At 39.0% G+C, this 23,810-nt stretch overlaps 1 protein-coding gene and 1 pseudogene across 5 annotated transcripts in view; both read left to right on the top strand.

Moving 5' to 3' along the window:
• PRRG1 (proline rich and Gla domain 1) overlaps window positions 1–23,810 on the top strand; it is a 160,743-nt gene that overhangs the window by 51,476 nt on the left and 85,457 nt on the right. For all 4 annotated transcript variants that reach the window (XM_086387643.1, XM_086387646.1, XM_086387644.1 and 1 more), the window contains exon 2: window positions 16,804–16,856. In XM_086387643.1, coding sequence (XP_086243769.1) covers window positions 16,804–16,856 — 53 coding nt within the window. The remainder of the gene's footprint in view (window positions 1–16,803; window positions 16,857–23,810) is intronic.
• Window positions 1–23,810, top strand: part of LOC147340134 (transcription factor E2F6 pseudogene) — a 68,548-nt pseudogene that overhangs the window by 34,492 nt on the left and 10,246 nt on the right. Inside the window, exon 2 of the transcript XR_015158961.1 lies at window positions 16,804–16,856. The product of XR_015158961.1 is annotated as a transcription factor E2F6 pseudogene (transcript). The remainder of the gene's footprint in view (window positions 1–16,803; window positions 16,857–23,810) is intronic.

Genomic DNA, 23,810 nt, shown 5'->3' with positions numbered 1-23,810 from the left:
TACATTTAGGGCTAAGATTTTGTTCTGTGGTATGCCTAAGGTAAATACAACCAAAGTCACATGGTTTATTCTTCTACTTTTTCACTCACGCATGGTGTCCATTATGCATTGATCTTGTCCAGCAGTATTAACTTTCTTTAACTGATTGTTCTGCTGTCTGAAGCGTCTTATTAAAATTTAATCAGTAAACTAAAAATAAGCAGCTAATGCTGTAGTGCATTCTGGTAACTCATAAAAGAGAAAAAGAAAGTAAAGCCTAATATAGGCATGTGAGATTAAAGGAAGGTGAATATTTATTGGCTAGTCAAGAGTATATATGGGCTTCCTAGGTGGTACAGTGGTGAAAAATCCACCTGCAATGCAGGAGACCTGAGTTCAGTTCCTGGGTGAGGAAGATCCCCTGGAGAAGGGAATGGCTACCCACTCCAGTATTCTTGCCTGGGAAATCCCATGGACAGAGGAGCCTGGTGGGCTACAGTCCATGCAATTGCAGAGTCAGATACAAACTGAGCACGTGTGCACAGGTATATATAAATTACCATTTTTCCTCTCGAGATGTGTGATGTAATGGGATCACACTTACAGGTGATATACTTTTCTATTTGTAGAATGTTTACTGCTTTCTGTACTAGCACTGAACTGCTCTGAATTATTTAGTGCTAGTGCTAAGTCTCTTTCAGTTGGGTCTGACTCTTAGCAAGCCCATGGACTGTAGCCCACCAGGCTCCTCTGTCTGTGGGATTCTCCAGGCAAGAATACTGGAGTGGGTTTCCATTTCCTTCTCCAGGGGATCTTCCTGACCCAGGGATCAAACCCGCGTCTCTTGTCTCCTGCATTGGCAGATGGGTTATTTACTTCGAGCGCCACCTGGGAGGCTATATAATAGGGGTAACGCCCATCTGTGCCCCTTGTTTCCACAGAAAAGCTTTTCTGGACAGTGACTATGGTAACATAGTTGTTGAGTTATGTCCTATGTGTGCTGCACTTCCCATCCACCAAAACAAAGCAGATCCCACCCACATGCATTATCTTCATAATTGTTCTTCTCTTTTTGTCTCATGCCCACATTGAAAAGTTCCTTCTGCCTTACTGCTTTTCTTGTCTCTCTTTTCAAAACATTTCTAGATTTAGAACAGTCATCTAACCATATTCCTGCTATTAGTTCTGTCTTTGCCCCCACTGGCTCTGTTCAGAGGTACTTGTTTTCACAATACTATAGAGAACCTATTGGCGGTTTAGTCATGTCCGACTCTTGTGATCTCAAGGACTGTAGCCCGCCAGGCTTCTCTGTCTGTGGGATTTTTCCAGGCAAGAATACTGGAGTGGGTTGCCATTTCCTTCTCCAAGGGATCTTCCCAACCCAGGGATTAAACTTGGGTCTCCTCATTGGATTCTTTACCAACTGAGCCACTAGGGAAGCTGTTGAGAAAATTATGGTATTTTGCTGATCTTAAAAGTAATATTTGCTTAAATAGGCAAAAGATTTGAAACAGGCACTTCACACAAGATGTCCAAATGGTCAATTAATGTAAAAAGAGTTGTTCAGTTTCACCAATCATCAGGAAGATGTGTGATGCAGTACCACGACCATTCACCAGAATAGCAAAGATGAAAAGGACAGTATCAGAAGTCAGCATGAATGTGGAGCAACTGGAGCCCTATTTTAGTACTGCTGAGAGTGTACAACCATACTGGAAAAGTGCTGATTAAGTAATGAGTAGAGCTGAGTATAAGCATGCCTATAAACCCATTAATTCCACTTTTTGGCATAGATGCAGAAATAGTTATAGATGTTCATAAAAAGACATGTACAAGAATGTTCATAGCACTATTTGTTGTAAACCTAAACTTGAGAAAACCCAAATGTCCATCAGTAGTAAAATGAATGCATTAATGGGGATATAGACCTAGGATGAAATTGGTAGTGAGAATGAATGAACTGTAACTACATAGAACAATATGGATGAATCTTATAAACATGATGCTGAGCAGAAGCCACATTCAAAAGAGCATACATTGTGATTCCACTTATACGAAGTTCAAAAACACTCAAATCTCATCTATGATATAAGAAATCAGGCCAGAGGCACAAGGGGGGCTTCTGGAGTGCCAATAATGTTCTGTTCAGATCTGGGTACCGGTACATAGTTGTGCTCACTTTATGAAAATTCAACGAGGTATATACTTAGGATTTGTATACTTGCTGGGAGAAATATCAATAACCTCAGATATGCAGATGACACCACCCGTATGGCAGAAAGTGAAGAGGAACTAAAAAGCCTCTTGATGAAAGTGGAGAGTGAAAAAGTTGGCTTAAAGTTCAACATTCAGAAAATGAAGCTCATGGCATCCAGTCCCATCACTTCATGGGAAATAGATGGGGAATCAGTGGAAACAGTGGCTGACTTTATTTTTCTGGGCTCCAAAATCACTGCAGATGGTGACTGCAGCCATGAAATTAAAAGACGCTTACTCCTTGGAAGGAAAGTTATGACTAACCTAGACAGCATATTCAAAAGCAGAGACATTACTTTGCCAACAAAGGTTCGTCTAGTCAAGGCTATGGTTTTTCCTGTGGTCATGTATGGATGTGAGAGTTGGACTGTGAAGAAGGCTGAGCGCTGAAGAATTGATGCTTTTGAACTGTGGTGTTGGAGAAGACTCTTGAGAGTCCCTTGGACTGCAAGGAGATCCAACCAGTCCATTCTGAAGGAGATCAGCCCTGGGATTTCTTTGGAGGGAATGATGCTGAAGCTGAAACTCCAGTACTTTGGCCACCTCATGCGAAGAGTTGACTCATTGGAAAAGACTCTGATGCTGGGAGGGATTGGGGGCAAGAGGAGAAGGGGACGACAGAGGACGAGATGGCTGGATGGAATCACTGACTCGATGGACGTGAGTCTGAGTGAACTCCGGGAGTTGGTGATGGACAGGGAGGCCTGGCGTGCTGTGATTCATGGGGTCGCAAAGAGTCAGACACGACTGAGCAACTGATCTGATCTGATGTATGTGTGCTTTATTTTAATATTTTATATAAAAGAATAATAAGTACCATGTTATTTATCTACTGCTGCATAACAGATTATCCCAAAGCTTAGCAGTTTAATAATTATCTCACACAGTCAGAGTGTCATTGATCCAAGAGTAGCTAAGCTGGGCAGTTTTAGCTCAGTCTCTCTCACAAGGTTGCTTTCAACATGTCAGCTGGGGCCTGTAGTTATGTGAAGGCTCGAATGGGCCTGGAGGATCTGCTTCAAGGTGGCTTAGTCATCTACCTGTTGGCAGACACCTCAGTGAAAGCTGCTTATCTTAGCACAGGCTAGAAAAAAGAACAGATAACATTTATTTATTTGCTCATTTATTTCTAGCCTGGGATGGGGGCATGAATGATGGAGTTGCAGAGGGAACCCATGTTTTCATTACATTCTTCAGTCACGTGGTCTCTGCTGTACCTTGGAAGACAAAGTCTGGAAGTTTTTCCTTTCTCTTTTTCTGACCCAAGCTGATCTTACATTTGAAGCCATGGGTGCAGAGTGGCTTAGCTACTTGTGGAGAAAATAGTTGATAAGGAAGTAAAGAAAGAAGGGGGAAAAAAATGAACTCTTGGGAGAAATACAACTTGAAGTATCTAAAAAAATGTCATCCCACAACACTTGGGTTGAATTACTGATAATAAAGATATCAATAATACAGTTACAGAATTTAGAGGGTCAGCTACTTAATATACATAGTGGAGAAAATAGTTGGTTTCAGATCCCTGATGTTTCAGGTGGTGGCACAGTATCCAAGTGTAGATTTCTCTGGGGCATTTGAAATTACAGAAGTTAGGGGAAAGGTTAAGACTAGATAGATAGCTTTGTATTTCATTGGGTTTGAAGTGATAATTGAAACATTACTTTGGATGAAATAAATGATTTCTGTTAGGAAATCCCATTGACTTCATCAAGTGATTTACAGGGTATCTAGATTATTTGATGTCATCTGTGATGACTTCTTTTCATTCACTGAGGCACTTCTATAGCTTGAGCATGATTTATTTAGATAGTTACACCATTGTCTTTAATATTTTATTGTGTACTTGAAATACAAGTCCCACTATCATATAAAATTAATATCTCTGACTTAAAAGTTATTAGACAGTTGTCTAACTCTTCTTATTGATAGTGCTAGATCTTTATGTTTCAGTAATATTTATCCTGGGCTTACTTGGATTTCTTTTGACTTGTTGATTTATGGAAATTCAGTAAGCCATTTCCCAGTATACTCCTGGGACTGGCAGATAATGGCTTGTGTCTGTTTTATATGGCGCATGCTTTTTACACTTTTAAGTGGTTGAAAATTTTTTAAAGGAAATTTCACGACACACGAAAACGATATAAAATTTTAATTTCACTATCCAAAAATAAAGTTTTATTAAAACACAGCCTTCAGAATGGGAGAAAATAATAGCAAACGAAGTAACTGACAAAGAATTAATCTCAAAAATATAGAAGCAACTCCTGCAGCTCAATTCCAGAAAAATAAACGACCCAATCAAAAAATGGGCCAAAGAACCAAACAGACTTTTCTCCAAAGACGACATACAGATGGTTAACAAACACATGAAAAAGATGCTCAGCATCACTCATTATCAGAGAAATGCAAATCAAAACCACAATGAGGTACCATTTCATGCCAATCAGAATGGCTGCAATCCAAAAGTCTACAAGCAATAAATGCTGGAGAGGGTGTGGAGAAAAGGGAACCCTCTTACACTGTTGGTGGGAATGCAAACTAGTACAGCCACTATGGAGAACAGTGTGGAAATTCCTTAAAAAACTGGAAATAGAACTGCCATATGACCCAGGAATCCCACTGCTGGGCATACACACTGAGGAAACCAGAATTGAAAGAGACACGTGTACCCCAATGTTCATCGCAGCACTGTTTATAATAGCCAGGACATGGAAGCAACCTAGATGTCCATCAGCAGACGAATGGATAAGAAAGCTGTGGTACATATACACAATGGAGTATTACTCTGCCATTAAAAAGAATACATTTGAATCAGTTCTAATGAGGTGGATGAAACTGGAACCTATTATACAGAGTGAAGTAAGCCAGAAAGAAAAACACCAATACAGTATACTAATGCATATATATGAAATTTAGAAAGATGGTAATGATAACCCTGTATGAGAGACAGCAAAAGAGACACAGATGTATAGAACAGTCTTTTGGACTCTGTGGGAGAGGGTGAGGGTGGGATGATTTGGGAGAATGGCATTGAAACATGTATATTATCATATGTGAAACAGATCACTAATCCAGGTTTGATGCATGATACAGGATGCTCGGGGCTGGTGCACTGGGATGACCCAGAGGGATGGGATGGGGAGAGAGGTGGGAGCAGGGTTCAGGATGGGGAACACATGTACACCCATGGCGGATTCATGTTGATGTATGGCAAAACCAATACAATGTTGTAAAGTAATTAGCCTCCAATTAAAATAAATATATTTTTAAAAAAAGAACACAGCCACACACAATTTCATTTCTGTGGCTGCTTTCGTGCTACAATAGCAAAGTCGAATAGTTTAAGGAGAGACCATATGGCCTGCAAAGCTCAACATTTACAGAAACAGTTTACAGAAAAAGTTTGCTGACCCCTGGTATGCAACCAACAGTTATTGATAAACTACATTGATAAACTACTAAAAAACAGGTATTCAAAAAATGCTTGCCTGTTTACACAGATTTAAATAGTCCCTATCCTCCTTTCAGGCCTTATTTTTTTATCCTTGCTGTGCACCGCTATTTGTCACAATTTAGCATACTATACATTTTGCTTGTTTCAGTAAGCAAGCACAGGCTTCCACCCATCTAGGTTGTAACTTTCCTGAGGGCAGGGATTTTTATCGTTTTTATTTACTGCTGTCTTTCCAGCAACTAGGCACAGGGTAGAAACACAATATGTATTTGCATCGTCATAGTGTTTGTGGAATTGAAAAGAAGGTTGTGCTGCTGCTTTGTGTATATCACTGGGAGGAACAGCATTTATAAATATTTATAATATACACATATACATTTTAACATTATTTTATATCATGATTTAGAATTGTATAATTATTAGTACTTAATATGTACATATTAAAATATATATCTTAACTTTATGTCAGTTATTTTATTTATACATTGAGGTTAATGGGCCTAGTGAAGTGAATGGTGTGGAGTAAGTACCCAAAGTTTGGAGCAGTTGAAGACTTCAGCCAGCTCTTCGGGAAGAGGCTGTTTTATGAAGAAGGGGCATTGTTTAGCACTGTTCCACAACATTTAGAATCCAAACTCTTTTTCAGGCAGTGAAGCCTTCTATGATTTGACTATTTCTTTCTCTAACCTCTTCTCTCTTTCTTACCACACCAAAGCCATGCTGAACTTTTTAAAGTTCCTCTATACCTTAAGCTCCTTTATGTATGGTCTTTTTAAAAATAAATTATTATGACCCCCTATAGACTCTAAGCTATATTAGGGCAGGGATCAAATCTGTCTTATTTACCATCAGCTCTGCAGTGCTTAGCAAAATTCTGACATTTAGAAGCAGTAACTAAAAATATGTTGAATGCCTATGTGTATGATTTACAGGTATGATTTAAAGAGCACTGGACTTGGTGTTGGAACCCCTCAGTTAAAATCCTGTGGAGTGTGTTCCAAATCTTAATCTGGATGCCAGTTAGAGCAGGTGTGTTTGTGAAGTCTTTGAGCTGTGCACGTATGAAAGTGTACCAAATTGATGTAAATGTGTTGATGAACTAAAAACAGCAATCCTGGGACTCTCCTCCTTACTGATGATGTGAACATGCATAAGTCAATTTCTTTGAAAGTTAGTTTTATCACTTATCAAAAGTTATTGTTGTGAGCACTCATGAGATGATATATATGGAATGGCTTTACTGTTGTAGATATATAACATATACCAGTAGAGTTTTTATTATTTGGAGGATGTGGAAGTGGAGAAGATGCAGAGGGGAAGCTCTGAGGAACCCGGTAGAGTAAACTCACCTCTTAAAGAAGGCCCTTCAGCAGCTCAAGAGAGTTGGGGCTTTAAGAGACATCATGAAGAGACAATGGATTTCCTCTCAACTCTAGAGTATGCCACAGGGCCCTTAGGCCCACTTACTCTTCAAAATCGAAAGGACTTTGGGGCTTGGGGAAGAGCAGGAGACTAGGACTGGCACAGCCTTTAGCAGGATGTCCAGAAATTAATGCAAGTATCTGAGTCCTCCACAGTAGAGGACAGGGAAATGATGGACCTACCTAATCAGCCATGAGAGAGCCATGTGGCTCAAAAATAAAACCGTCATCGAAGTGCTTCTCTACAAATTCAAATGTACCCTTCAGTGTTTCAGAACTAATAATCGAGTCTCAGAGGATTGCTGAAAGAAGAATCGCTACCGGGATTGGGAGTTTCCAGGCTCTGATTGTCACTGGAAGCTTGGGAAAAGAGGCACAAGCACATTTAAGGACAGCAAAAATGGCAAAGGAAGCTCATAAAGAACTGAGGGCACACATTCCAAACTTAAATAGGACATGCAACTGTTGCTAAAACTTTAAAATCAACATTTTTAAAAATTCGGCTCATTAAATATATAGTATTCTACTCTCTGTCCTAAGTAGTAATATTTACACTTAATACTTACTTTGCCAACAAAGATCTGTCTAGTCAAGGCTATGGTTTTATCAGTAGTCATGTGTGGATGTGAGAGTTTGACTATAAAGAAAGCTGAGCACCGAAGAATTGATGCTTTTGAAGTGTGGTGTTGGAGAAGACACTTGAGAGTCTCTTGGACTGCGAGGAGATCCAGCCAGTCCATCCTAAAGGAAATCAGTCCTGAATATTCATTGGAAGGACTGATGTTGAAGCTGAAACTCCAATACTTTGGCCACCTAATGTGAAGAACTAACTCATTTGAAAAGACCCTGATGCTGGAAGGGATTGGGGGCAAGAGAAGAGGACAACAGAGGATGAGATGGCTGGATGGCATCACTGACTCAATGGACATGAGTCTGAGTAAACTCCTGGAGTTGGTGATGGACAGGGAGGCCTGGCGTGCTGCAGTCCATGGGGTCGCAAAGAGTTGGACACAACTGAGCAACTGAACTGAATGTATTGAACCAGATCGGCCACCAGAACTACACTGAACCAAGACATTTGGGGGAATGAAAATCTTTGTTACCCTCCTCACAGGTCCTGTTCACTGTTTATTTGTTGTTACATTGAACTGTTCTCATTTAATCTTCCCTCAAAGTCTGTGAAATTAGGGCTACCAATAATAATTGCATTATGGTTGAAAAAACGGAGGCTTGGAGAGGTTAAATCCCTTGCCCAAGGCCACATAGCTAGTAATTGGCAGGGCAGTCTCAAACCTGGAACACATGGTGGCAAAGCTCACACTCTGACCTGGTGGTGGAACCCTTGTCAGGAATGTGTGAAACCTGCCATTATTTAAGAGGCCACAGTTCTGGAAATTTGCTCAGTGCCAGAATGCCTGCCTGATATAAGAAATTAATACCACAGAGAAGAAATCCCGAAAACTGTAGACTTAATGAATCTTACTTGAACGTACAGGAAGAAAGTAGTAGCATCTGTAACGTTGTTACTGGACTGTAAGCTCCAGAAAAGCAGATAATGTTTCTTTCATTTGCCATGTTTCTCTGAAGCAGGGTTTCTTAACTTGGATATTGTTGACATTTTGGATCAGATAATTCTGTGTTGTGGGGGACTGTTCTAAAAACTGTGGAATGTTTAGCAGTATCCTTGGCTTCCTCTACCTCTGAGATGTTAGTAGCATCCCTCCCCAGTTTTAACAAGCAAAAATATCTTTCATGTGTGTGCGCTCAGTTGTGTCCGACTCTTTGCAGCCCCAAGGACTGTAGCCCATGAGGCTCCTCTGTCCATGGGATTTTTCAGGCAAGAATACTGCTGTGGGTCGCCATTTCCTCCTCCAGGGGATCTTCCCAACCCAGGGATCAAACCTGTGTCTCCTGCATTGGCAGGTGAATTCTTTACCACCACGCCAGCCTCTCAAATATCTGTAGATAATGTCAAACGTCTCTTGGGGAGAAAATTACCTTCAGTTGAGAACAACTGCCCTTTTAAAGAGTAGAACAGCACCTGGTAAGTAAAAGACCCCCATTATTTTTTTAATTGACTGAAGATAGGAATGAACAATGTTCCACAAAGTAAACAAAATGACTAGAGCAAACCTTGAAAAAGTTTTTGAACTTTAACAGTTATGTATTTTTATATGCATTAGAAAAAACATTGAATTCGTGATTTCACATAGTGTTTTACAGGATAAGGCTAAAGTGAAGTTTAAAAAAATGACTTCATTGAAGGAAATCTGAAGTGAAGACAATAAATGCATTTAGCAAAAATCAATAAATCAACTAAGGTGGTATGTAAGTGACTGAAGTATGATTCATTGATCTATATAGTAAGGAAAACTTAGGCAAAAAGAGTGTCCTAAACATACTTGGTATGAGAGCCTCCCCTAAGTCTGGCCACTAGAGCTCTCATTGGGAATGATCTGGTGTCCTGCACAACCTAGACGCAGACGTAGAAGACAAATTACTTACCCTCTGAAAAGTGCGGTCTGATGGACACTGTAAGGTATGCACATCTGTACAAGATAGCACCTAAGTTCCACATTGTCTTAGTTCAAAGGAAAAGAGATGACTTCCTGTTCGTGGAATGAGGAATGGCTTCACTACCAATAGTGAGGGATGAATGGGATTTTAGTAGGTATGGATAATGTAGAGAAGAGCAGAGGCATAGAATTGGAACAGTTTAAAGCATACTTTTGGGATGAGTAGAGGCCGGTTTGGCTGGAATGTAGGGTGACTGCTGATGAAGGTGGAACCTGCTTATCGAGAATGTTTAGTACCAGGCTGGGTAAACCCATGGAACAGTGATTTTTATTTAGATTTGTTAATGTCTGGCTAAAAGCTGCTTTATTGTTGTTTTTACGTATGTTGTCATTACTTTAAGATATTAGCATTGATGTATGGCAAAACCAATACAATATTGTAAAGTAATTAGCCTCCAATTAAAATAAATTAATTTTAAAAAAAGAAAAAAAAAGAAATTAGCTTAACCCTGGCAACAGGAGAAGCAGAGTAGTAACCTGGGACTGGGGGAATCCAGGGTTTATTGTCAGTAGGCGGTAAACTCCATACCTCTGTCAGGAAATTGTCTTCTTTAAAACAAAATTCGGGTCTTTGGAAGTTTATTGCTGGAACACTAGGTGAGTCAACTGACGGTTACCTCCTTGGTTTCATCTTCCCCTGGAAGAGAGTTGCCTCTGAAACCTGTTCTCTCCACCATGTTGACCTCTGGAGAGGCCAATCCTCTTGAAAGTCCTGGCTTAGGGCTGAAAGCCTTTTGTGGTTCCCCGAACACAACTGAGAAAGACTTGATTCTTTGCAAAAAGACTATTAAATATTAAAGAACAAACAGGAAATAAAGTACAAGAAGTCTTGCCAGTCAAATCTCCTCTTTTCCATACTGCCGCCACTCAGAACTTCTTGAAATCCAAGTGTAGCCACGTGGCTCCCCGGCTTAACACTTGAATAGCTTCTCGTCTCTACAGGGGTTGCATTTTAGTGTATTTACTGTCATGCGGTTTTTTCTAGAGTGAGAAAAGTTTTGTGATTCTCTCTACATAATGCTTATTTTATGTGTCCGACTTAAAGGAGTCTTTTAAGGAGGATTTAAAATTGAGTTGATACCGGGAAGGGTGAAGGACCTTCCTGTGAATATGTAGGCGAGTTCAGCTCTTCCCCAAAGCCTTCTCAGAATAGCTAATCAGAAGGGTCAGGGCTCACTAACCTCTGCTTTCCGATGACGTTTCTAGGCTCCCTCAAGGAGAAATCCCAGTAAGTGGGACTACAGCCCTCTATGTCAATTCACCCTGAAGACTTTGGCCCTAACCCATTTTATATATTAGTGTTCTGCATAAGATTTTGCGAGTGTGATCTGCTGCTTTAAGTAAAAGGTGGAGTGAGGAAAAATCATTAGATGATTTCTCAAGTTCCTTTTGACTCCAAAATACTGTGCGAATCAACCCCCTTGACTTCTTTCTGGATTCACTGTTACTTTTGTTCTGTACAATTAACGCCTTGTTAGATAGTAATGAAATCTCAGAGCTAAAAGAGGTTTTAGCAGTTATCTTCTGTGGGTTCCCAAACTGAGCTCACAAGAATAGAACTCCTAAGAAATACTGATTGCTTATGAAAAGGATTGTATAGCCAAATACATGGAGAGAGTATACTTTTGTCACATTGCTTATTAGCATTTTTAAGGCTCTGAAAAGTTTTATAATAAACCCATTTAACCTTAAGATAGCATTTCTTCCATTTATTTGATCAGAGCCTTGTTTTTGAATAATGCACCTTTTAACATTCTGTGGACATCAACTTGGGAAACATTCATCTAATTCTGCTCCTTCCTTTTGCAAGGAACATGAGATAGAAATAATTTTCCAGTGTTGTACAACTCGTTATCAGGTTTCAGTCATGTATTTATTCCCTGAGTGTCCCTATTTCATATAGACTTAATTTCTTTCTTTCCCAGCTTTATTTGAGATATAATTGATATATAACATTGTATAAGTTAAAGTTGTACAATGTGATGATTTGATTCATAAATATATTGTGAAATGAAAGCCACAATAAAGGTTAGTTAGCTGATCCATCACCTCACATAGTTAGAATTTTTTGTGTGATGTATTGAGAACTTTTAAGGTCTACTTGTTTAGCATTTTTCAAGTATACAGTAAGTATTGATAACTGTAATCATCATACTGTATATTACATCCCCAGAAATTACTCATCTTAAAATTGGAAGTTTGTACCTTTTGACCATCTTCACCCATTCTTACCACCACCCCTGCCCCACCCCTTGCCACCACCATTCTACTCTCTATTTTTGTAAGTTTTTTTTTTTTTCAGAGTCTACACAGAAGTGAGATTATACAGTATTTGTTTTTTGGGGTCTGCCTTATTTCACTTAGCCTAATGCTCTCAAAGATTCGTCCGTGTTGTCACAGATGTTAGAATTCCCTTTCTTATGACTAATAATATTCCTGTGTGTGTGCTTGCACGTGCATTTCTTTATCTCTTCACCTGTTGATAGACATTCAGGTATTTCCATGTCTCAAATATTATAAATGATGCTGCAGTGAACATGGTGGTGCAGGAATCTCTTCAAGATAGTGATTTCTTTTCCTTCACCTATATACCCCAAAGAGGAATTGCTGGATCACATGTTATTTCTGTTTTTTATTTTCTTGAGGAACTTTCATACTCCTTTCTCCAGTGGCTGTACGAGGTTAAATTTGCATTAGCAGTGTCCAAGGGTTCCCTTTTCTCCATATTCTCAGTAGCATTTGTTCTCTCTCATCTTTCTGTAAGTAGGCATAGTAACAGGTGTGAGGTGTGATGTTCCATTGTATTTTTGTAATGTATTTTTAACTGGAGGATAATTGCTTTACAATATTGTGTTATCTTCTGCCATACAACAACGTGAATCAGCCATAAGTATACATATGTCCCCTCCCTCTTGAACCAACTCCCCCACCCCTCATTGTGGTTTGATTTGCATTTCTCTCAGGATTAGTGATGTTGAACACCTTTTCATGTACCTGTTGGCCATTTGTGTATTTTCTTTTGAAAGATGTTTATTTAGATCCATTGCCCATTTTAAAATTTGATTGTTTTCTGCTGTTGAGTTGTATAAGTTCATTGTATATTTTGAATATTAACCATTTGTTGGATATGTGGTTTGCAGATAAACTCTCCCATTCCTTTGGTTGCCTTTTCATTTTGTTGATCATTTCTTTTCTATACAGAAGCTTCTAAGATTGATGTAGTCTCATTAATTTGTGATTTTTTTACCTGTTTTTTCCCTTTGTTTTCTTCTAGGAATTTTTATGAGTTCAAGTCTTACATTTAAGTCTTTAGTTCATTTAAAGTTGATTTTTGTCCATGGTGTAAGGGAGGAGGTGCATTTTCAATTTTTTTAATGTGAATATCTAGTTTTCCCAGAATCATTTGTTAAAGACACTGTTTTTTCCCCATTGAGTGTTTTTGGCTCCCTTGTCATATATTAGTTGACTTTATATGCTTGGATTTATTTCTGGACTCAGGATTCTGTTTTTTCAGTCTATTTGTCTTTTTTTTTATGCTAGTACTTCTAGGTTGTTTAATTTGTTGGTGGGTAATTGTTCATAGTGGTCTCATGATCATTTCTATTTATTTGGATCTTCATTTTTTTCATTGGTCTAGCTAAAAATTTGTCAGTTTTGTTCATCTGTTCAATGAACCAACTTTTAGTTTTGTTAATCTTTTCTGTTGCTTTCCTATTCTTTATTTCTTTCTGCTCTAATATTTAGTATTTAATTCCTCTACTAATTCTGGGCTTAGTTTGTTCTTCTTTTACTAATTTCTTTATGGCTAAAGTTCGGTTGTTCTTTTGAGATCTTCTTTTTTCTTTTATAAATTTACCACTATAAACTTTTTAGAACTACTTTGGTTGCATCTGATGGGTTTTCTTGTATTGTATTTCAGTTTTTGTATGTCTCAAGATTTGTTTTATTTACCTTTTGATTTCTCTTCTTTGGTCCATTGGTTGGTCAGGAAGATGTTGTTTAATTTCCATGTACTTAATTTTTTTCTTGCTTTCCTCTAGTTATTGATTACTAACTTCATAACATTGTATTTGTAAAAGATGCTTGATATAATTTCTGCCTTCTTGAATTTGTTGAAACTTATTTTTTGGCCTACCATATGATCAATCCTAGAAAAAGTTTATTCTTGAGAAAAATGTGTATTCTGCTACTGTTGGATGGAATGCTCTCTGTCTGATCTATTTAGTCTGTAGTGTAGTTAAAATCCACTGTTTCCTGATTGATTCTCTATTTGGATGATGCATCCATTGTTGAGAGTGGGATATTAAAGTCAGCACATGTTACTGTATTGCTGTTTGTTTCTCATTTTATTTGTAGTAGTACTTGCTTTATATATTTAAGTGCATCTAACATTGGGCTCATAAGCATTTACAGTTGTTATATCTTCTTGATGAAATTGACTCCTTTTTCTTTATATAATGGCCTTCTTTGTCTCTCATGACCATATTTAGCTTAAAGTCTACCTTGTCTGATCTAAGTATAGTTATCCCTGCTTTCTTTTGGTTTCTACTTGCTTGGAATATCTATTTCCATCCCTTCACTTCATTTTATATGTGTCCTTAAAAGTAAAGTAAATCTCTTGTAGACAGCATATCATTGAAATCTTATTTTTTATCCACTCAGCCATGCTGTTTTTGATTGGAGAATTTAACCCATTTACATTTAAAGTAATTATTGCTAGATATTACCATTTTATTCTGTTGAATTCTTCAGTTATTGTATTCCTCAGCTCTAAGATTTCTGTTTTTCAGAAAGAGACTCACAGACTTAGAGAACAAACTTATGGTTGGGGGGAAGGAAAGGATGGAGGGATAGTTAAGGAGTTTGGGATGGACATGTACACATTACTAGTCTTAAAATGGATAACCAACCAGGACCTACTGTATAGGATATGGAACTCTCCTCAATGTTATGTGGCAGCCTGGATGGGAAGGGAGTTTGTGGAAGAATGGATACATGTGTATGTATGGCTGTGTTCCTTTGCTGTTCATTGAAACTATCACAACATTGTTTGTTAATTGGCTATACCCCAATACAAAATAAAAAGTTAAAAAAAAAAAAAAACAGTGGACACTTCTATCAACCCCCAAAAGATCCTGTTTTTTTTTTTTTTTTTATGGTTTCTGTTTACTTCTTTAACCTTTTGTTTTGTTCATGTGCTATTGTCCTGATTTTCTTTAGTTGTCAATGTGTTCTTGTAGTTCACTGAAAGTTCTTTAAGAGAATTTTTCTGAATTCTTTTTCAGATAGCTTATAGACCTCTGTTTCATTAGCGTCAGTTGTTGTAACTTTTAGTTTCTTTTGGTGATGTCATGTTTAACTGTTTCATGATTCCTTGCATTGGTGTCTGTTCATTTGTTTAAGCAATCTCCTCCTCCAGACTTTACAGGTTCACTTCTGTAGAGAAAGACCTTCACCACTCATGATAGCTTTCAGCTGCGGGTCAGCTGATAGCTTCCACAGTCAGCAGGGCTTGCACTTGGAGTCTCATTGGGTGAGGCCGTTGCCTATGCTCTGAGGTTGGGGGAAATGCCACTGACTGGGCTCCACTGTTGGGTAGGCCTATTGGCTGGGCTCCAAGTTCAAGCAGAACTACTAGATGACCATCTCCCTGTTTGGGTGGGGCTACCAGTTTTGCTCAGCAGTGAGATGGGACCACTATCTGAGTTCTGATATCACCTCCAGTTGGGTAAGGTCCCAGACTGTGTTTGTTGGTAGGGTGGTGCCACCAGTTCAATTCCATGATTGAGCAGGACTATGGGTTAGTTCAGCAGTCACGCCTTGTTGTGTGGGATCTCAGACTGCACTCCACAACCCAATGGTACTGCTGGCTGGATTTTATGTTTAAGCAGGGCCCCAGGCAGGACAGAGTGTTTTTACATGGCTTCAGGTTGTGCTTCAGGATTAGGTGGGGCCACAGACACTGCCATGAAGTTGAACAAGGCTGCATGCTGCTGAGCTTCCTTGTTGGGTGGGACTGCAAGCTACCCTTCTTCATTGGACAAGATTACTAGCTGGGCTTCCTGCATGGGCAAGACCACAGGCTGTTCCCAGCAAGTGAGCCGGGCCATAGGCTGGGCTCCTCAGCTTATCATGGTTGTAAGGCTGGGCTCCTCAGCTTATCATGGTTGTAAGGCTAGGCTCCTGTGTTTGTTGGTAGGGTGTAGGAGTAGGTTGGGAGTGTAGGCTCGGCTCTGCCTCTCTAGCAGTCCCATAGGCTGGGTTCTCCTGTTGCCCAGGGTTACTGTTCCAGCTCCCTGGTTTTGACATTACTCTCCTCTATATGTTTGACTTAAGCAGGTTACATATTCCTTAACATAGTGATAAATTATGTCTTAGAATTGTGCCTCTCTGGTGCTTAGCTCCATATTGGGAATTTGACAAGTGAACAGTAAATGTGTGGTAGTTTTGTGATTAAACCCTGTAAGAAAATGAAGCCATTGTGGTATAAATTAGCTTCTCTGTGTGTGTATTTTCCTAAAGAAACAGAATTGCTGCTCCTCCATGCATGCCTGCATTTGCAGTATGTATTTTTCTCCTCCAAAGTTTCTGTTGTCAGTAGCTCATAGTTATTATTGATTCATGCTGTTTACTGGTAGTAACTCTGTGGGCTGCTTTGCCGGAGGGATAATTTGATTAGAGGTACTGCTGTTTGACACCATTCAGGAAAATGTTACACTGTAAAGGGTATTGGATTTGTCACAGAGTGACACTGAAGAGAAACCGGGGATAGACAGGCTAATAACACACTAGCCTTGTTATTAAAATTGAGCCTTTTGGCATTTTTGTCCACCTTTTTTTTTGTTGATATCCCTGCTTTCCTATGAAAGAAGCATGTGACCACTTTGATGACTTTTATTTGGCAAGGGCAGAAACTAATGCCAGATAAACAAGGTCATAGCCAACTGATATGGAGCCCATGTGTTCCAGAATACTGTGTTTCCATCTTCTGAGGTTAGATATCAGCTTTATTTATATAAGGGGGAAAGATTGGAAAGCACTGAAATGAAATGCTCATGTTGACAACATCAGTTTTAATGGAACTTGAATCTGACTGTGTGTGTGCTGTCTTTTGCAGAGGGACTCATCATCCAAGGATCTACCAGAGACCACAGGAAAACATGGGGAGAAGTAAGTCTCTCTTCACTTTTAAATAATTTAGATTCTCTCTACAGTAATCCACTATATACAGGAAATTAGATTTGCAACTCAAAGTTTTTTTTTCTTTTGTGGACAACTAAATTGTGTTTCTGGTTAGTGTTAGAAAGGTTTTGTCTGAAGCAGTGCTGTGCAGAGACAGGTTGCTCACTGGAAAGAGTTTTCCTCCCCCACACCACTCCCCCACCCCTGCTCTTTTCTGAACATCTCTTAGTACAGGGAGAGAAGGCTCAAACTTGATATTATATAAACCTGCTCTAATCTTTGCTTCTTTACAACTCTTAGCAAAATTACTCACATGCTGCTAATGATTTCTAAGGCCTTATTGATAATAACATAAACAACAATATGATTGTACTATGCAACTAATGATAATAGGGGAAAAAATCACCTGTGAGGTTGACTTAAATGGCTTTGGTTGCCTGTAAAGTGTTAAAGACTGGAAATAAGACCCATTAAATCAATTCTTTTTGTCCATTTTTCATTTCTCATAAGGCTGTTATATGGGCAGTTGACAACAGACAAATTTAAGGTTATTTCTTTGTTAACCAGCCACTGCAGTGACCTGATGATAAATTCTAATCAACATAGGTCATGAAATCTGATGTTATAAAGGACCTCAAAGGAAGAGTTGGTGTTGGGTATTATAATGAGAAGAGTACTTGGCAGAGAGAGTCAGAGTCCTGAATTCAAGTTCTACCTCTACTGTTTTGATCAAATCCTGTCATTGCTCTAAACTTGTCTGTTCATCTCTGTTCAGTTCAGTTCAGTTGTTCAGTCATGTCCAACTCTGTGACCCCAGCACAGAGTGCTGAAGCACACCAGGCTTCCCTGTCCATCACCAACTCCTGGAGCTTACTCAAACTCATGCCCATCGACTTGATGATGCCATCCAACCACCTCATCCTCTGTTGTCCCCTTCTCCTCCCACCTTCAATCTTTCCCAGCATCAGGATCTTTTCCAATGAGTCAGTTCTTCACATCAGGTGGCCAAAGTATTGGCGTTTCAGCTTCAGCATCAGTCCTTCCGATGAATATTCAGAACTGGTTTCCTTTAGGATAGACTGGTTGGATCTCCACACAGTCCAAGGGACTCTCAAGAGTCTTCTCCAACACCACAGTTCAAAAGCATCAATTCTTTGGCACTCAGCTTTCTTTATAGTCCAAATCTCACATCCATACATGACTACTGGAAAAACCATAACTTTGACTATGTGGACTTTGGTTGGCAAAGTAATATCTCTGCTTTTTAGTATGCTGTCTGGGTTGGTCATAGCTTTTCTTCCAAAGAGGAAGCATATTCTCATTTCATGGCTGTAATCACCATCTGCAGTGATTTTGGAGCCCCCCAAAGTAAAGTCTCTCACTGTTTCCATTGTTTCCTCATCTATTTGCCATGAAGTGATGGGACCGGATGCCATGATCTTAGTTTTCTGAATGTTGAGTTTTAAGCCAGCTTTTTCACTCTCTTCTTTCACTTTCATCAAGAGGCTCTTTAGTTCTTCTTCGCTTTCTGCCATAAGGGTGGTGTCATCTGCATATCTGAGGTTATTGATATTTCACCCGGCGGTCTTGATTCCAGCTTGTGTTTCATCCAGCCCAGCATTTTGCATGATGTACTCTGCATATAAGTTAAATAAGCAGAGTGACAGTATACAGCCTTGATGTACTCCTTTCCCGATTTGGAACCAGTGTTGTTCCATGTCCAGTTCTAACTGTTGCTTCTTGACCTGTATACAGATTTCTCAGGAGGCAGGTAAGGTGGTCTGGTACAGTCAGCAAAAACAAGACCAGGAGCTGACCGTGTCTCAGATCATGAACTCCTTATTGCAAAATTCAGACTTAAATTGAAGAAAGTAGGGAAAACCACTAGATCATTCAGGTATGACTTAAGTCAAATCCCTTATGCTTAAACAGTAGAAGTGACAGATAGATTCAAGAGATTAGATGTGATAGAGTGCCTGAAGAACTACGGACAGAGGTTTGTGACGTTGTACAGGAGACAGTAATCAAGACCATCCCCAAGAAAGAGAATGGTTGTCTGAGGAGGCCTTACAAATAGCTGAGAAAAGAAGAGAAGCTAAAAGCAAAGGAGAAAAAGAAAGATATACCCATCTGAATGCAGAGTTCCAAAGAATAGAAAGGAGAGATAAAAACGCATTCATCAGTGATCAATGCAAAGAAATAGAAGAAAACAATAGAATGGGAAAACTAGGGATCTCTTCAAGAAAATTAGAGATACCAAGGGAACATTTCATGCAAAGATGGGCACAATAAAGAACAGAAATGGTATGGACCTAACAGAAGCTGAAGATATTAAGAAGAGGTGGCAGGAATACACAGAAGAACTATACAAAAAACATCTTAATGACTCAGATAACCACAATAGTGTGATCAGTCACCTAGAGCCAGACATCCTGGAATGCAAAGTCAAGTGGGCCTTAGGAAACATCACTACAAACAAAGCTAGTGGAGGTGATGGAATTGCAGTTGAGCTATTTCAAATTCTAAAAGATGATGCTGTGAAAATGCTGTACTCAATATGCCAGCAAATTTGGAAAATGTAGCATAGGCCACAGGACTGGAAAAAGTCAGTTTTCATTCCAATCCCAATGAAGGGCAATGCCAAGCAATGTTTAAACGACCGCACCATTGCACTCATCTCACACACTAACAAAGTAATGCTCAAAATGCTCCAAGCCAGGCTTCAACAGTATGTGAACCATGAACTTCCAGATGTGCAAGCTGGATTTAGAAAAGGCAGAAGAACCAGAGACCAAATTGCCAGCATCTGCTACATCATTGAAAAAGCAAGAGACTTCCAGAAAAACATCTACTTCGGCTTTATTGACTACACCAAAGCCTTTGACTGTTCATCTCTGTGGTGGGATTAATAACATAGCACACTGTTAGCCTCAGATGGTTGTGGGTGGCATAATGTGAGAATATATATGAAAGCATGTTGAAAATCCTAATGTATAATGGAAGAATGCAGAGGTCTCTGCTCATTGCTGTCCTTGTTGAAGACGTAGATCTCCATTGGTTCTATCATTCAGTAGTTAAAATGAAGTTATTTGATCAGATGCCTCTGTAGGCAGGAAGACTGGGACTAGGGTGTGTTAGAGAAAGAGTGCTTCCTTATGTTTGTGTTCTAGGCATCTTTCTCACCCCACACCAGTCTGGGCCCTGGTAGGCAGCCCCAAGGATTATAGATGGAAAATATCTTCCTGAACCTTGATGAGTCAGCTTTTGTGTGTTTTCTCCAGCACTCCCTCAGGGATTCTGATTCTGTCCCCACCTTCACAAAAGATACCTATCTCTGATAGTTTTGAAAATTTTAAAACCTGAATACATTTTTTTTAAATGGTCAAAGTTCTAGAACTAATCTATGCCAGGTCCTAACTCCAGCATCAACTATCAACAGAACCTTCTAGAGTAACTGGAATCATGGTTTGATTTTCACTTTCTTTCAAGCTTCAAGTGGATTTGGAGAATGCTATGATTCTTGGTTTTCATCATGGCCCTGTAGTTAAGAGAGCGGCACTGAGACAGGGCAACATACTCCTCCTTGTTTCCCTTCTTCCTTTTTAGAATAGTCATCAAATCATTATCAGTAAGTGCTTGCTTTAAAAGATGCCTCAGCAAGTGTCTGTTTAAATAGTCAGGCAGTTAATAGAGTTCTTGCTAAAGGATACTGCTTGTTAGTGTAATCTGCAAAGATGGAGAGGTTTCCAACCCGGAGATGAGATAAGAGAAGCACTTCCAAAAACGCTACTTTTACAAACACATGGCAGCTTGTAATAACAGCATTTTGACTATTTGTGTGAGCACTTTGAAAACATCCTTAACATCCTGAATCGCAAAGAATCTATCCTTGACACTCTAAGCTTTAGTTTGTCTGATTATACTTGTTAATTGCTGACTCTGTTAGTGAGGGGAAAAAAAAAGATGCTACTGTGTGCTCTTTTTTTTTTTTTTCTGGCCGTGTACAATGAAGTTTTTACTGGCTTTGGCGAAGGTTCTCACAAACATAGCTCAATGTGTCATACAAAGGGACAGCAGAGGAAAATATCAAAAAGACATGTCATTGGCCTCATTAATTAAGGAGCCACAAAAACAAAGAACACAGCTGGGAAACCATATAGTATAGATGAAAAATTAAATTGAGGTCAACTTCTTTTAGTATTCTTTGATGTTGGATGAAGAAATTATTTATAGATGTGCTAGAGGAATCCTTCTTTTGCTTGTATGATATGGAAAAATTCATAGTCTTACAAATGGTGGAGGGGATGAGAACAGACTTGTGTGAATCATTTCTCAGTAGACCATCAGCAGTGTCCATTTTATGTGGCGTTGAAATTCCATTTACCATATAGAGATTTAGTTTTTAAGTAGGGTTTAGTTTTTATGATTCTTATGAATATATAATTATTTTGGTATTAACAAGTATCTGTAGAGTTCATAACTCATAGATATTTCTCCATTATCTTACTTGAGTTGTGAGAGAACCCTGTAGTATAAATATGGATTATTATCTTCATTTTATGTAGTATAAAACATAGTCATGAGAGAAAGTCTTATCTAAAGTCTACAGTTTATGCATGAAGAGTCAGAAGGCAAACCTAGGTCTCCTTATGTCATAGGCAGTTTTCATTTTCTTCCAATAAACTGTATTCTGAGCACCCTAGTCATCAGCTGTGTATAAAGTCAATTAAAAACCTAGGAACTACCTTATGGTGTGAAAGAAAATATTTTCTTAAAACTATGTTCTCACAATATGGTGTTGGGATGGGAGGAGAGGAAAAGAGAAATGGCTCAGTGTTCATCCTCATTTATGGTAACAGCTAAAACATCTGTGTCACATAGTGGAGTGCCTCACATATCAAAATCCTCTGAGCAGCAATGGTCCCTGGCTACGGTAACTCAAAGGCAGCAGCACTGATTGGCAGTCACCAAGTTAAAGTAACAAGAAATTCAACTCAGAAGCTTGCTGTACACAACACACAGTGGGAGGTCCCCAAAGTAAGGGGCCTAGGACACCACTTCCATGGTGAAAGTCACCCTTCTTGATTGATAGGTTTTATCTCTGTGATTTTTCATAACACAGAGAATACAATACACTGTGAAACACCAGAACAGTATGTAGTTAACAAGGAAAGATGCTGTTACAAAAAAAGAACAGCATGTATAAATTAAATTATGTGTAAGATTCTAGTAGAGAATTAACATTTTCACAAAGAAAATATGAGAATTTTACAAAGGTGCACATTTAGGCTTACCAGATATTATGTACCAGGAGTATCTGTAGTCATCTTCAGATAGACGTTAAAACTTTATCTACCCTTTCATCCTCTTCCCCCACCCCCTAGCCACTGAATAACTGGTACATTCATGATAAAATGACAAAGGTCTCAGTACTCCACAAAGCAATTTCTTGGGAGTTTTGTTGCTAAAAAATTTGAGGGTTGTTTTTGTTACAGAGTTTGAGTAGAATTTGATTTTTAGTCATACCTATTTTCCATCAGATTTTTTTCTATGTCAGAACACACTTCTCTTACTGTGTATTTTAAGTACTATAGCAGCAATTTATGGTATTTATTACTCTAATAGGCAGTTATGATGGCTAATTTCATGTCTTTACCATAATAACAAAGCTTGTGAAAGAAATTCATCTTGGCTTCTCAATAATAGCAAACTACAAGATGTTCCTACTCCTCTTTTACAGAATAAGAATAATATTTACCCATGAATCTTCAAACAGCTTTATTTTGCTTTGTTGTACAGAAAACAATATCTGGAATTGCTGAATAATAACAGACATACAGGTTATATTTTTGGAGAATAATTAACATAAAATTATTGATTCCAACTCAAGCTGGAATCAAAATTGTTGGGAGAAATACCAGTAACCAGATATGCAGATGCCACCACCCTTTTGGCAGAAAGCAAAGAACTAACGAGCCTCTTAATGAAAGTGAAAGAGGAGAGTGAAAAAGTTGGCTCAAAACTCAACACTCAGAAAACTAAGATCATGGCATCCAGTCCTAACACTTCATGGCAAATAGATGGGGAAACAATGGAAACAGTGACAGACTTTATTTTGGGGGGCTCCAAAATCACTGCAGATGGTGACTGCAGCTATGAAATGAAAAGACACTTCCTCCTTGGAAGAAAAGCTATGACCAACCTAGACAGCATACTAAAAAGCAGAGATATTACTTTTGCCAACCAAGGTCCACCTAGTCAAAGCTATGGTTTTTCCAGTAGTCTTGTATGGATGTGAGAATTGGACTATAAAGAAAGCTGAGTGCTAAACAATTGATGGTTTTTGAAGTGTGGTGTTGGAGAAGACTCTTGAGAGTCCCTTGTACTGCAAGGAAATCCAACCAGTCCATCCTAAAGGAAATCAGTCCTGAATATTCATTGGAAGGACTGATGCTGAAGCTGAATCACCAGTACCTTGGCCACCTGATGTGAAGAACTGACTCATTGGAAAAGATCCTGATGCTGGGAAAGATTGAAGGTGGGAGGAGAAGGGGATGACAGAGAATGAGATGGTTAGATGGTATCACCAACTCGATGGATATGAGTTTGAGTAAGCTTCAGGAGTTGGTGATGGACAGGGAGGCCTGGCATGCTGCAGTCCATGGGGTTGCAAAGAGTCGGACATGACTGAGCGACTGAACTGAACTAACATAAAAATATAAAGATGCCTCAGCACGTTTTCCATTTCTCCTCTTTTGGTATTTAGTCTTTGGAGATAGGTTTTACCTAGCTTAGAAGGTAACCCTAGACCTATAAATTCTTAATCCACAAAGTCAGTTTCCATCTTCATTTTCCATACTTAATAGTAACATGCCTTTGATGTCCTAGGATCCATGAACATGTGGTTGTGCTGTAGAGAAACAGTGATGGTGCTACCAGTTA

This window comes from Bos grunniens, chromosome X (genome assembly GCF_055505025.1).
Source record: "Bos grunniens cultivar Pamir isolate PY7600 chromosome X, Bosgru_T2T1.0, whole genome shotgun sequence".
NCBI classification, from domain to species: domain Eukaryota; kingdom Metazoa; phylum Chordata; class Mammalia; order Artiodactyla; family Bovidae; genus Bos; species Bos grunniens.
This window is presented reverse-complemented; position numbering and strand designations above follow the sequence as displayed.